The 13945-nt window shown below is 41.7% G+C and overlaps 1 protein-coding gene across 6 annotated transcripts in view; it reads left to right on the top strand.

The window, feature by feature from the left end:
* LOC115172679 (coiled-coil domain-containing protein 9B) overlaps nt 1–13945 on the top strand; it is a 44561-nt gene that overhangs the window by 345 nt on the left and 30271 nt on the right. For 3 of the 6 annotated variants that reach the window (XM_029730358.1, XM_029730355.1, XM_029730361.1), the window contains exons 2-5: nt 9374–9475; nt 11222–11326; nt 11522–11677; nt 11850–12017. In XM_029730358.1, coding sequence (XP_029586218.1) covers nt 9389–9475; nt 11222–11326; nt 11522–11677; nt 11850–12017 — 516 coding nt within the window. In that variant the 5' untranslated portion in view covers nt 9374–9388. Of the gene's footprint in view, nt 1–10; nt 630–1076; nt 1150–9373; nt 9476–11221; nt 11327–11521; nt 11678–11849; nt 12018–13945 lie in introns of those variants that run through there. The other 3 variants (XM_029730357.1, XM_029730360.1, XM_029730356.1) reach the window with 3 other exon arrangements.

Raw genomic sequence — 13945 nt, 5'->3', positions numbered from 1 at the left:
TTGCACTCTCTCTAGCTCTTTCTCTCCCTGTCTCTCTCGTTGTCTCCTGCTACAGGCTAGTCTCTCTGCTCCCACCTTCCTCTTGTCTCCAGCTGGAGGTTATAGCTGTAACTAAATGCAGTGCTTCAGTCAGACATCCTGGCTCTATTCTCCTTCCTGGCCTACCAGTAGGGGCTGGGGATGCTGGGTGGGAAGGGACTAGAGAGAGAGAGGCTCTGCCGACCTCAGTTCTGCAGGCCTCCCTGCCTGGGCATGGGTGCCATAAACTGGCGGTCTCACAGCCTGTGTGGGTGTTTACGTGTGTGGGGCTCAGCCAGCTACCGTGTGCTAAGGACCTGCCTCCTTCGCAGGCGATCACAGTGACAGGGGCTCGGAGAGAGAAAGGAGGTACCCCAAACCCAGACGGGTACATCCACATCCCCCTTACAGCGTTTTCCACGTGTGGTGTCTGCCCCTCGCTGTGATACTGTAGCTGGCTGTTCTTGTGAGCCGCCATTCGCCTGCATGAGTGCTGGTGGTGTTCCTTTCCCTCTCTGTCCTATTCCTGGTGTCATCATGGCCTGTTTTGTTTGGATACCCTGACAACCAGAAACTCTAAAGCAGCTCGGCACTTCCCACCCTGCCTCTCTGTGAGTCCCAATTTCTATCTCACTGTTTTCACAGGCTTTAGATTGAATCTGATGCTATCTCGTCCTGTTAAAGCTATTTGCTAATGTTCAGTTTGGGCTGTCTGTGAATCATTGCCATTGGCTACGCTGCACTGGAAACATACTTAAAGATTTTCAGTCTGTCCATTTAAAATAAAATAGCATGGCTGATGAATGTGCCATATTCCGACTGCATGTTAAGGTTTTTGAGGAATGTGAATGTTGGTCTTAACATGGAGCTTCAAATAATATATTCCTTTCTTCAGTCAATTTTAAAACAAGACATTTGACCAACGCCCCTCTTCCAAAATCTCCTGCCATCTGCGCCAGGAGTGTGGCAGCCACTCTTTGTGGCCAGTGCAGTGGCAGTGGAACGGCTTGGAAGGATCCCGTGCAGAGTCAGAGTGCTGTGTGGTGGAGGCTACGCTGGGAGTCATTGTTCTGCAAAGTGGAATGTCACATGGAGCAGCCAGGATAATCTTTTGTCATCACTTTGGCGGCGGTGGGTGACTGGCAGGCAGGCAGCTTTCCAGTGTGTGCCACCTCCTGGCTCTCTGTCTGTGGCAGTCGAGCTGTCTGCTAGGTCTGGGCTGCAGACATCACCGTAGTCCCTTTTTATATGGGGGAATTGTACAACAGGGGGTTGAAAGGGATATGTTTGTTATGGTTTCCTCCCTGGTTAAGATTGCTGTCACACTGCCTCTCTGATGTCAAGTCATTGTATAACTAGATTTGATAAGGCCTGGGTCTAGCTTTGTTATGGCCACTTGTTGGCTTTGTTGTTTGTTTAGACTGTCACCATTAGTGTTATTTGCTGTATATTTTGACCTTTCATACTCTTCATGATAAACCCATTACAAAGATGACAGGGGAAGGACAATGACAGAATTGGCTTTGAATATCCACTTTATTGCCCTCCTGGCTCTTGTTGGTGTGTGTGCATATGCATTTGTGTGTGTATTGTAGGTGCTCACGGTTTAGTCGCCTCATGAATGCTAGCCTTATATGAAGGATCTAGTGAGCTTTGGGAATTCTATCTCAGAGTGGTGTTTCTGCTGTGCCAATACAATCTGGTCACTTTCCTCTGAGCACTGTGCGTGGCTGTTATTTGTTCAGAACTGACACTACAGTTTGTGTGGTGTGGGTGTTCACTTAGCCTGGAGAGGAAACAAGTGTTATTCAGCGCTGCATCATTAGCTCTGCTCAGGGCATCCATGTGCCTTTTTTAAAATGTTCTCCGTTTGAGTTTTACTTGTCAGCACAGACACTGCTGGAGTTGCATCTAAAGGACCCACAAGGGATCGCAATAATGCAATTTCACACCAACGCTAGCATTTAATTAGCAGATCAAATAATCATAAGTTGAGATCAAAACCTGCTGCTTGTACAGTTAGCTGTAAGCACTTGTTTGCAGCTCCCAAATAAGATTTTTGACTGAATGTAGTGATGGTAGGCTACTTCTCTTTCCGTAGTATCACATACAGTACCAGTCAAAAGTTTGGACACACCTACTCATTTCTGGGTTTTCTTTATTTTTTACTGTTTTCTACATTGTAGAATAATAGTGAAGACATCAAAACTATGAACTAACACATGGAATCATGTAGTAACAAAAAAAGTGTCAAACAAATCAAAATATATTTTAGATTCTTCAAAATAGCCACCCTTTGCCTTGAACAGTCTTGGCATTCTCTCAACCAGCTTCATGAGGTAGTCACCTGGAATGCATTTCAATTTTAATTTAACTAGGCAAGTCAGTTAAGAACAAATTCTTATTTACAATGACAAACCGAATCAGAGCCAGATGTGATGCACCCTGGCATCAAACCAGGGACTGCAGTTATACCTCTTGCAGTGCCTTAGACCGCTGTGCTACTCGGGAGCCTCAATTAACAGGTGTGCCTTGTTAAAAGTTAATTTGTGGAATTTCTATCCTTAATGCATTTGAGACAATCAGTTGTGTTGTGACAAGGTAGGGGTGGTATACAGAAGATAGCCCTATTTGGTAAAGGACCATATTATGGCAAGAACAGCTCAAATAAGAACTGAGAAACGACAGTCCATCATTACTTTAAAACATGAAGGTCAGTCAATGCGGAAAATGTCAAGAACTTTGAAAGTTTCTTCAAGTGCAGTCGCAAAGACCATCAAGCACTATGATGAAACTGGCTCTCATGAGGACCACCATAGGAATGGAAGACCCAGAGTTACCTCTGCTGCAGCGGATTAGTTCATTAGAGTTACCAGCCTCAGACATTGCAGCCCAAATAAATGCTTCACAGAGTTCAAGTAACAGACACAACTCAACATCAACTATTCAGAGGAGACAGTGAATCAGGCCATCATGGTCGAATTGCTGGAAACAAACCACTACTAAAGTACACCAATAATAAGAAGAGACTTGCTTTAGCCAAGAAACAAGAGCAATTGACATTAGATCGGTGGAAATCTGTCCTTTGGTCTGATGAGTCCAAATGTAAGATTTTTGGTTCCAACCGCCATGCCTTTGTGAGGCGCAGAGTAGGTGAACGAATGATCTCTGGATGTGTGGTTCCCACCATGAAGCATGGAGGAGGAGGTGTGATGGTGCTCTGCTGGTCAAATCAAATTTTATTGCTCACATACACATGGTTAGCAGATGTTAATGTAAGTGTAACGAAATGCTTGTGCTATCAAATTCACAACTACCTCATACACACAAATGTAAAGGGATGAATATGTACATATAAATATATGGATGAGCGATGGCCGTGCGGCATAGACAAGATGCAGTAGATGAGTAATGTAGTGTATGTAAACATTATTAAAGTGGCATTATTTAAAGTGACTAGTGATACCTTTATTTCCATTTATTTAAGTGGCCAGAGATTTGAGTCTGTATGTAGGCAGCAGCCTCTCTATGTTGGGAATGGCTGTTTAATTCTTACGACACCAATCCCGTCAGCGGGACTGAGTTTGACAATAGCCAGTGAAAAATCAGAGCGCCAGATTCAAAACCACAAATCTAATTATTTCAATTTCTCAAACATAGGACTATTTTACACCATTTTATAGATACACTTCTCCTGAATCGAACCACGCTGTCCGATTTCAAAAAGGCGTTACAGCGAAAGCAAACCATTAGATTATGTTAGGAGAGTACATAGACACAAATAACCACACAGCCATTTTCCAAGCAACTAGATGCATCACAAATACCCAAAACACAGCTAAATGAAGCACTAACCTTTGACGATCTTCATCAGATGACACTCCTAGGACATCATGTTACACAATACATGCATTTTTTGTTCGATAAAGTTCATATTTATATCTAAAAACAGCATTTTACATTGGCGCGTGACGTTCAGAAATATTTTCCCTCAAATAATGCCAGTGAATCAGCACAACAATTTACAAAAATACTCATCATAAACGTTGATAAAATATTAAACTGTCATTCAAAGAATTATAGATTAACATCTCCATTATGCAAACGCTGTGAAAGATTTCAAAAAAGCTTCACTAGGAAAGCACACTTTGCAATAATCTGAGTACTGCGCTCAGAAAAATACACTAGGCAATACAGATACCCGCCATTTTGGAGTCATCTAAAATCATAAATTGCATTAGAAATATTCACTTACCTTTGATGATCTTCATCAGAAGGCACTTCCAGGCATCCCAGGTCCACAACAAATGTTGTTTTGTTCAATAAACTCCATAATTTATGTCCAAATAGCTCCTTGTTGTTCACGCGTTCAATTAGCTACTCCAAATGTAGGAAGCGTGCGGAAAATGTCACGACGAAAAGTAAAAGAAAGTTCTATTTACGTTCGTTCAAACATGTCAAACGTTGTAAAGCATCAATCTTTAGGGCCTTTATAACGTGAAACTTCAGTAATATTCCAACCGGACGATTCCAGTGTCTTGAAAAACGTTTTAGAATACAGCTACCTCTCGCGTGAAGGCGCGCCAATGAACTGATGTCCTTCCCTGAGTCAACAACTTCCCCACCTTCTTGTTCGGTCTCTGTTCATCATAGAAGCCTCAAACAACTTTCTAAAGACTGTTGACATCTAGTGGAAGCCTTAGGAAGTGCAAAATGAATCCTTAGTCACTGTGTGTTCGATAGGCAATGACTTGAAAAGAGTCCATGCATCAGATTTCCACTTCCTGGTAGGATTTTTCTCAGGTTTTTGCCTGCCATATGAGTTCTGTTATACTCACAGACATCATTCAAACAGTTTTAGAAACTTCAGAGTGTATTCTATCCAAATCTACTAATATGCATATCCTAGCTTCTGAGTTTGAGTAGGAGGCAGTTTAATATTGGCACGTATTTAATCCGAAAGTGACAATACTGCCCCCTATGCGATTGGTGTCGTAAGAGGTTCAACAGTCTGATGGCCTTGAGATAGAAGCTGTTTTCAGTCTCTCAGTCCCAGCTTTGATGCACCTGTACTGACCTTGTCTTCTGGATGATAGCGGGATGAACAGGCAGTGGCTCGGGTGGTTGTTGTCCTTGATGATTTTTGTTACCTTCCTGTGACATTGAGCTGTTGGTGTCCTCGAGGGCAGGTGGGGGGGTGGGGGGGGTGCTGTTTCCTGAAGTCCACGATCATCTCCTTTGTTTTTTGACGTTGAGTGAGTGGTTATTTTCCTGACACTGCACTCCGAGGACCCTCACCCCCTTCCTGTAGGCCATCTCGTCGTTGTTGGTAATCATGCCTACCACTGTAGTGTCATCTGCAAACTTGATGGTTGAGTTGGAAGCGTGCATGCCCACGCAGTCGTGGGTGAACAGGGACTACAGGAGAGGGCTGAGAACGCACCCTTGTGGAGCCCCAGTGTTGAGGATCAGCGGAGTGGAGATGTTGTTTCCTACCTTCACCACCTGAAGGCGGCCCGTCAGAAAGTCCAGGACCCAGTTGCACAAGGCGGGGTCGAGACCCAATTGTCTCGAGCTTAATGACGAGTCTGGAGGGTACTATGGCGTTAAATGCTGAGCTATAGTCAATGAACTGCATTCTTACATAAGTATTCCTCTTGTCCAGATGGGATAGGGCAGTGTGATGGCGACTGCATCGTCAGTGGACCTATTGGGGCGGTAAGCAAAATGGAGTGGGTCTAGGGTATCAGGTAGGGTGGAGGTGATATGATCCTTGACTAGTCTCTCAAAGCTCTTCATGATGACAGAAGTGAGTGCTACGGGGCGATAGTAATTTAGTTCAGTTACCTTAGCTATCTTGGGAATAGGAACAATGGTGGCCATCTTAAAGCATGTGGGGACAACAGACTGGGATAGGGATTGATTGAATATGTCGGTAAACACACCAGCCGGTAAACACACCATCTCCGACGCACTCGCTAATAAAATCGGTCACTGAGTCAGCGTATACATCATTGTTATTGTCTGAGGCTATCCGGAACATATCCCAGTCCACTGTCAGTGATTTATTTTGAATTCAAGGCATACTTAACCAGCATGACTACCACAGCATTCTGCAGCAATACGCCATCCCATCTGGTTTGCGCTTAGTTGGACAATCATTTGTTTTTCAACAGGACAATGACCCAACACACCGCCAAGCTGTGTAAGGGCTATTTGACCAAGAAGGAGAGTGATGTAGTGCTGCATCAGATGACCTGTCCTCCACAATCACCCGACCTCAACCCAATTGAGATGGTTTGGGATGAGTTTGGACCACAGAGTGAAGGAAAAGCAGCCAACAAGTGCTCAGCATATGTTGGAACTCCTTCAAGACTGTTGGAAAAGCATTCCAGGTGAAGTTGGTTGAGAGAATGCCAAGAGTGTGCAAAGCTGTCATCAAAGCAAATGGTGGCTACTTTGAAGAATCTAAAATAGAAAATATATTTGGATTTGTTACACTTTTTTTGGTTACTACATGATTCCATATGTGTTATTTCATAGTTTTGATGTCTTCACTTTTATTCTACAATGTAGAAATAGTAAAAATAAAGAAAAACCCTTGAAATAGTAGGTGTCCAACCTTTTGACTGGTACTGTATATTTTGTTTCAACCAGTTAATGTGGTTGTTGTATCATCATACCAGTTTTTATTCAAAGCCAATCGGATGTTTTATTAAGTTATTGACAGTTTTGTGTAAGTTCCTACTAGTGGCCAATTTCAAAGCTGAAAAAAAACTTGTGTGGAGGCGACTCTCGGCCAAACACATTTTTCTGATATTTTTCAGATAAGTGATCATACTTAATGTAAAATTAAGAGATTCATGTGTTGATATATGCACATGATGGCATACAACATGGGTATTAATGACTATTTCTTGCCAGTTGAAAATATGGGTTTTTCATGCTACCAGTCGTACCACGTCACAGTCAATACAGTAGCCACATAACTTGGTGATCCACAACAATATAATAGATCATAAGCACTCACAGCTAACATTTTTTAAATACATTTTCTTATTTTACTGTGAAATTAACTTTGAATTGTTAAACATTGTTGCCTTTTGTAAATTTGACATTTATCTCGGGTGGGCTTAAAGGGTAAAGTAGCTCAAAAAGAACCCTCTATACAGAATATAAATGGAAATAAATAAATATTGTTCAATATGATCAATACTGACCTTGCATTATATTGTCATATATAGTGTATATTAATACCCCAAACCATAGGTTTCCAAATATATTCTAAGTAAACTTTGCTATTGTGTCTTTTTTTACCATAAATCATTGCGGTTCCAGTATGCTCCAATTATGCCCAGTTTGTATTGCAACACATGGTGATTGTGTGATGTCCATTAATATTGAATAGACCTGAGCATAAATGTTTTTTCTTTTTCTTTAAGTTGATTAAAATACTTAAACTACAGTTATGCATATTATGCATCTATCCATGGTGCCTTTACCAAGATTTAAATACAATTAAAAGCCCCTGTACTCTCTCCACAACGTTTGGAGTGGACAGGTAGTCATTGATGCAGAGAAAGAAGAATACGTTCAGGATTGAAGGATATCAGGGATAGAAGACCTACAAGTAGTGGACAAAAATGGAAACAAATGAGGGACAGGAAGATGACTACTCATGCAGTTAGGGCCGGGCGTTGTCATATTGTTGTCCCTCATTCATCCAGGTGTTTCTATTTTTTGGATCACCATTTGTAATACAACAGTACAGCGGGAGATTTGAAACAGTCTTCAGATAGGCTTTAGGAAGACAAGTTAAACTAATTAACAAGTATAGGAGTACAGTAAATGTTAAACAGCTTTCAGATAATTCATTAAAAGTTGTTTGTGTTATGGTCTTTGTGCATGGTGTCTTATCCACAGAGGGCCGGTGCGGGTGCAGGTTTTTGTTCTAAACAAGCAGTAAGACACCTGATTCAACTAATCAAGTATTGATTGAAGTCTATGATTAGTTGAATCCGGTGTACACTGGTTGTCAAGAACAAAAGCCTGAGCCCAAATTGATCTCTGCGGATACGATTGGACACCCTCTTTTTATTAATGCTACTTCAATGATAAATAGTAATGATCATTTGATTTTAATAACTTTAGGGGAGATTATTGTAATTTTAAGCTTACATAAGAAATGTCAGTTTGTAAGTGTTTAACATTTGGAAATGAATTACAATTGATTATTTAAGAGTGGGCTTATCTGGAACAACCATGGGCTTAAAGGGTACATTCAGTACCCATTAAGTCCAGTCTGGACTTCTAACATATTTTATCAAGTATTTTTATGTCGCATTAACAAAAAATTGAAATTAAAGTCATAAAAGTTCACGAGAGATTAATCTTTCATTTTATCTCCACTTTTCTTATGAAAATTAGGGCTGTGTACGTTAGAAATGTCTAAACTTAGATTTTGGTGGGCTTAATAGGTACACTTACCCTAATGCCATCAGAGACTGCTACGAGAATGCTCAGGGTCAGAAGCCCAAAGTTTACCCAGATTGTATTTTGGATTAGATTCTCCATCCCTGTGATTTGTGCCCTGAATACATTTCAAAATGGTGTGTCTGTCAACTTACCAGCTGAAGTTTTTATAGTTAATTGGATTTGTGTTATTAGGCCTAGTGTCCTTCATAGTTACTGTAATGCCTATAGTTCAGTCAAAACCACAGAGTGCCACAGTGGTATGACATATGAAATGCCTTCTGTTTTAAAAGCGGGGTAACACACACCCTGTTACAGCCCCATAAGAAGTAATCGAGGCTTTAGTCAGAGGCCTTTGTCCTATGAGGAGACATGCTGCTCTGTTCTGTAGTGCTGACGGCATCAGGATGTTTAGGATGCTTTGCTCTGGTATTCCTACTGGGTAACTGAGCCCAATAATGAACAGTCCATCAGGACACGTATGTTTGTGGGTTTGTGTGTGTTTACTACTGTTACTGTGCGTGACCTCAACAGACACAATTGGTGTAGAAAGACGGAGATAATATTTCATACTCATTCATGGCTCCTTCTGTAAATCACGTCAAGCCGAGAATTGTAAGAAGAAGATTTCATCAGTGCTTGCTACATATTGTTGGCCGGATTTTGCTGGGTTAATCATTCTGAATGCCCATCATGCACTGGATTGTTTATTGTAGATACTGTAGCCACTCACAGGTAGGCTGGGTTTCTGTACAGCACTTTGTGACATCAGCTGATGTAAGAAGGGATTTATAAATAAATTGGATTGATTGTTTGAGGTACCAATAAGATTCTACATTAAGGCTTTGATGAGCTGAGTATTCTCTCTCTCTCTCGTCCCCAGACCCCCAGTGACGTCATGTTGAAGAAAGAGAAGGATGTGGAGCTGGATAAGAAGATTGAGGCGCTCCGCAGGAAGAATGAAGCACTCATGAAGAGGTACCAGGTGAGTTAGTGTTCAACCGTTCTTACTCTGAAATAGAGACACCATTTTAGAGGATTGGGGTTGAGGATTGGGGTTGACAAAGACCTGAATATTTGTTTTTAATTATACAAATTATTATACAAAATTCTTGCAACCAATATAATGTTTATTTATATGTGTGTGTATATATATATATAATATACATTCATACATACATACATACATACATACATACATACATACATACATACATACATACATACATACGTACGTTCAGGATTGAAGGATATCAGGGATAGAAGACCTACAAGTAGTGGACAAAAATGGAAACAAATGAGGGACAGGAAGATGACTACTTATGCAAATGATGTAGCTTGTTTTTGGTCGCAGGTTCAGGAATGGCTGAAATATTGCAACATTTACCTGGAGCTAACTCTGCAAATAGCACTGCTGGGTAATTTGAAAAGTCATAGTAAATTGATAAATAATATAATACTACTTTTAGCAAAAATGTTTATCTTTAATATACAATCTGTGGGAACTATGAGAATAGAATGGTTCAGAACTTTTGGAAAACATCACAGCACAGTTGAAAAATATATGGCAAATAGAAATCAGAACTGGATGGTGTTCAGAGATAGATCGGAGGGGTTGAGCGTAGCTGAAGGATGGGATTAAAAACAAACAAAAGATAACTATTGTAAAATACATTGTGTCTGTAAAATGTATATGGTATGTGTAAGCTGGAAGTAGAAGCCAAAGTGGTGTTGTCTATTAGTTTGCTCCAATTAGGGGAGGGGTGGTGGGGTTAGGGGATAATAATACTTGTACATGTATTTTAAAACATATACAGTACCAGTCAAAAGTTTGGACACAGCTACCCATTTAAGGGTTTTTCTTTATTTTTTTACTATTTTCTACATCTTAAAGTAATGATGGACTGTTATTTCTCTTTGCTCATTTGAGCTGTTCTTGCCATAATATGTACTTGGTCTTTTACCAAATATGGCTATCTTCTGTATACCACCCCTACCTTGTCACAACACAACTGATTGGCTCAAACGCATTAAGAAGGAAAGAAATTCCACAAATGAACTTTTAACAAGGTACACCTGTTAATTGAAATGCCTTCCAGGTGACTTCCTCATGAAGCTGGTTGAGAGAATGCTAAAGAGTGTGCAAAGCTGTCATCAAGGCAAATGGTGGCTACTTTGAAGAATCTCAAATATATTTTGATTTGTTTAACACTTTTTTTGGTTACTTCCATATGTGTTTTTTCATAGTTTTGATATCTTCACTATTTCTGTACAATGTATATAATAGTAAAAAGAAAGAAAAACCCTTGAATGGGTAGGTATGTATGTATATGTGTGTGTGTGTGTGTGTGTGTGTGTGTGTGTGTGTGTGTGTGTGTGTGTGTGTGTGTGTGTATATATACATATGGGGGATTGGAAATTATGCAGACAATTACATTGATGCAAGCTACAATCTATATGCAATATTAAAGCTGATCTACCCCCTAAAGAAAGAAAGAAAAAAAAGACCTGCCGTCTTTCTGGAATGATTTAATCCTCATATCCCCAAACCAAGTGACTTTGGAAACCTTCGATAATGATAAGTATCTAACAACTAGCCTTGTATGGAGTGAAGATCTAAGACAAATACTGCAATTTAACTCACCTTTTTTACAGGGTTTGTTGACGACTAATAATAATATCAGGTTCCTGATGTTGTCATGTGTTTCATGTTCTGTTTCATTCCATGCAGGAGGTAGAGGAAGACAAGAAGAGAGCGGAGAAGGAAGGAATGGTACTGCAAAGCCCTAAGGGTAAAGCAGGGGACTTAACCATCACCATCAACAAGTCTACCAGCGTGAGTTGCCCCGTCTGCCTACAGAGATGCTTTTACATACAGAATAGTTCTGAAATATGAATATTCTTACCAATACAATTAGAATGTCCATGTTGATGAAAGACACCCTATGCATACACATATATTATCAGCAATAGAGATGTATTACTGAGATACTGTGATTCATACTGTCATGTTCACTTTGCTATTGAGTAGGATCCCCGTGTTGTGATGACCAAACCAGGCACGGGTGGTTCTCCCACCCTAAAGTGGGTCCAGGAGCTTGGGGAGAGGGAGGCGGAGGGGAACCTGCTGTGCTCTGGGCGGGGCAGGAGGAAGCAGCTACTGGTCACCATGGCTGGCAACACAAAGGTAAACAACATGACGAGCCTATGAGGGACAGCAGGAATTATAAAGTTCTGTGGCCAACTGTAGTCAAATGATGCCATTGAATGATACAAATGATGTTTAGGGCCAGGACTTTTTTCTGATAAGGTCACTTGGAAATGATTCATATTGATGATCCATGTGTGTTTGATCCCAGGGTAAGAGGGTGGTGAGTGAGAGGCTGGAGAGAAGGCCAGGTCCAGGTTCCCTCAGTCCACTGGATGTGAAGAGCCCTACAGAGGACAACCAGCACCGTGTGGAATCAGCAGCAAGAGGAAAACACCAGCACACTCACACAGCAAAGAGGGACACAGGACCACAGGTCGTCAGTGCATACTTTGGGCCGAATCCTAGCTTGAGACATGAGACTCTAAACTAAGAGTCCTGGAGGAAACCGATAGGCCTATGTCATAATAGCCTGCTTTTTATAGATTGATAATATGGCAGTTAGCTATGCACTTTTTTACACTGACAAGACTTTGGCTAGTTTATATTGCTTCCACATCATTCCCTGCTCTGTACCATGTTGTCTAGCCACCTTCCCCTTTCCTCCCCTCCCTTGTGTCTGTCCTCTCATATGCTGCTCTCTTGTTTTACATAGTTGTCAGACATGTTGACAGGCCCCTCCCCTCCTGTAAAGAAGCACAAAGGCTGTTGGACAGAGGGAGGGCTGCAGGGATGGTGATTGACTGGGGAGTGGGGGGCAGGACTGTGAACTCTTCTGTCACACTGGTCTGGCCTGGAGCTATTTGGGCATGCTGTTTTTTTTATTGTTATTTTATTTAACTTGGCAAGTCAGTTAAGAACAGTCTTATTTACAATGACGGCCTACCCCGGCCAAATCTGGACGACGCTGGGCCAATTGTGTGCCGCCCTATGGGACTCCCAATCATGGCCAGATGTGATACAGCCTGGATTTGAACCAGGAACTGTAGTGATGCCTCTTGCACTGAGATGCAGTGCCTAAGACCGCTGCGCCACTCGGGAGCCCTGAGTGTAGCTAGTAGCTTCTGTAGTCAGAGCTGAGAGTGCTCAGTTGACATACAGTTTGTTGAAAAATGAAAATATCACATTTGATGGTATATGGTGTATTGTTTTCCACAGTGTTCTGATCTGGAGGGCCATTATACTGTAGCAGAGCCCCTCAAGCAGTCCTGGTGGGGTGTAGATGCTGTATTCAGACAGAGCCCACAGCAGACATACAGCTTGTTAGTCCCTCTGTTTCTACAGTGGCCTGGCTGTTATCCTCATGAGACTGTAGGGAGAAGTATTCATCCAGCTGATCCAAGGCTTTCATTATATTCACTCACACTGGGCTGGCCATTGAGAATGACTGCAACGAATAACTTGGAAAATAGATTTTGTGTTTGTGTGTTTTCCTCCAAGGAGTTTTCTTTCTTTAATTTTGGTTTTCAGAGCCATTGTTTAAGTTTACCATTTAAGGACAATTAAGATGGTCCTTACTGAGTTACTGTATTTCAAGTCCCTAACATCCTGCCTCTTAGGGCTGCTCTTAGCTCTCTATTACTTCATGAGTTATGATTCGGTGATGTGATATGGTCGTTTATAAATACGTACAGATGGAAACGTTTTAAAAGAACTGCCTGATGCAGGTGGTTTCATAGAAGCTGTGCAGGCACACGTACGTACGTACCACACACACACACAGTACTCCCAGCTGCTCTGTGAAATGCCACACAGTTTCTGATTTAGAGCCCTTGGGCACACAGAGTCTTTGGAACAGCTGCTGGTGCTCTGACTGACGTCTGGAACACACAAGAACACACACACTCTTACACGCACATGGCCCAATCAACACACTGACGCACACTACCGGCAGCTGATCCTCCAGCACTAAAAAGTGAAAACCAGCCAGTCCGTCAGGCTCTGTGAACAGAGAGTGGATCTGTGCTACAGGAGGAGTGGAGAGCTGTAGTGTGGGACAGGACAGACAGACCGAGGCTCCAGAATGATCTAAAACACAACCCTGTGTTTACAGGCTGCTGCTGCCACGTCCAGTGAAGTTAACGTCCAGTGAAGTTAACGTCCAGTGAAGTTAACGTCCAGTGAAGTTAACGTCCAGTGAAGTTAACGTCCAGTGAAGTTAACGCGACAAATGTACAGGGTGAACAGGATGTTCCCTGGCTGTGTTTCTGGCCTATATCTATCTGGTCAGACACTCGTAGTCATGCCATGTACACTGAATCAGCGTTTGAGCCATGGCCAGTGTTTGAGACAGCCGTGAAAATCTAG

The sequence above is a fragment of the Salmo trutta genome, chromosome 33 (assembly GCF_901001165.1).
Source record: "Salmo trutta chromosome 33, fSalTru1.1, whole genome shotgun sequence".
In the NCBI taxonomy this organism is placed as follows: Eukaryota; Metazoa; Chordata; class Actinopteri; order Salmoniformes; family Salmonidae; genus Salmo; species Salmo trutta.
The sequence above is the reverse complement of the archived record's forward strand: the minus strand, read 5'-3'. Positions and strand labels throughout refer to the sequence as shown.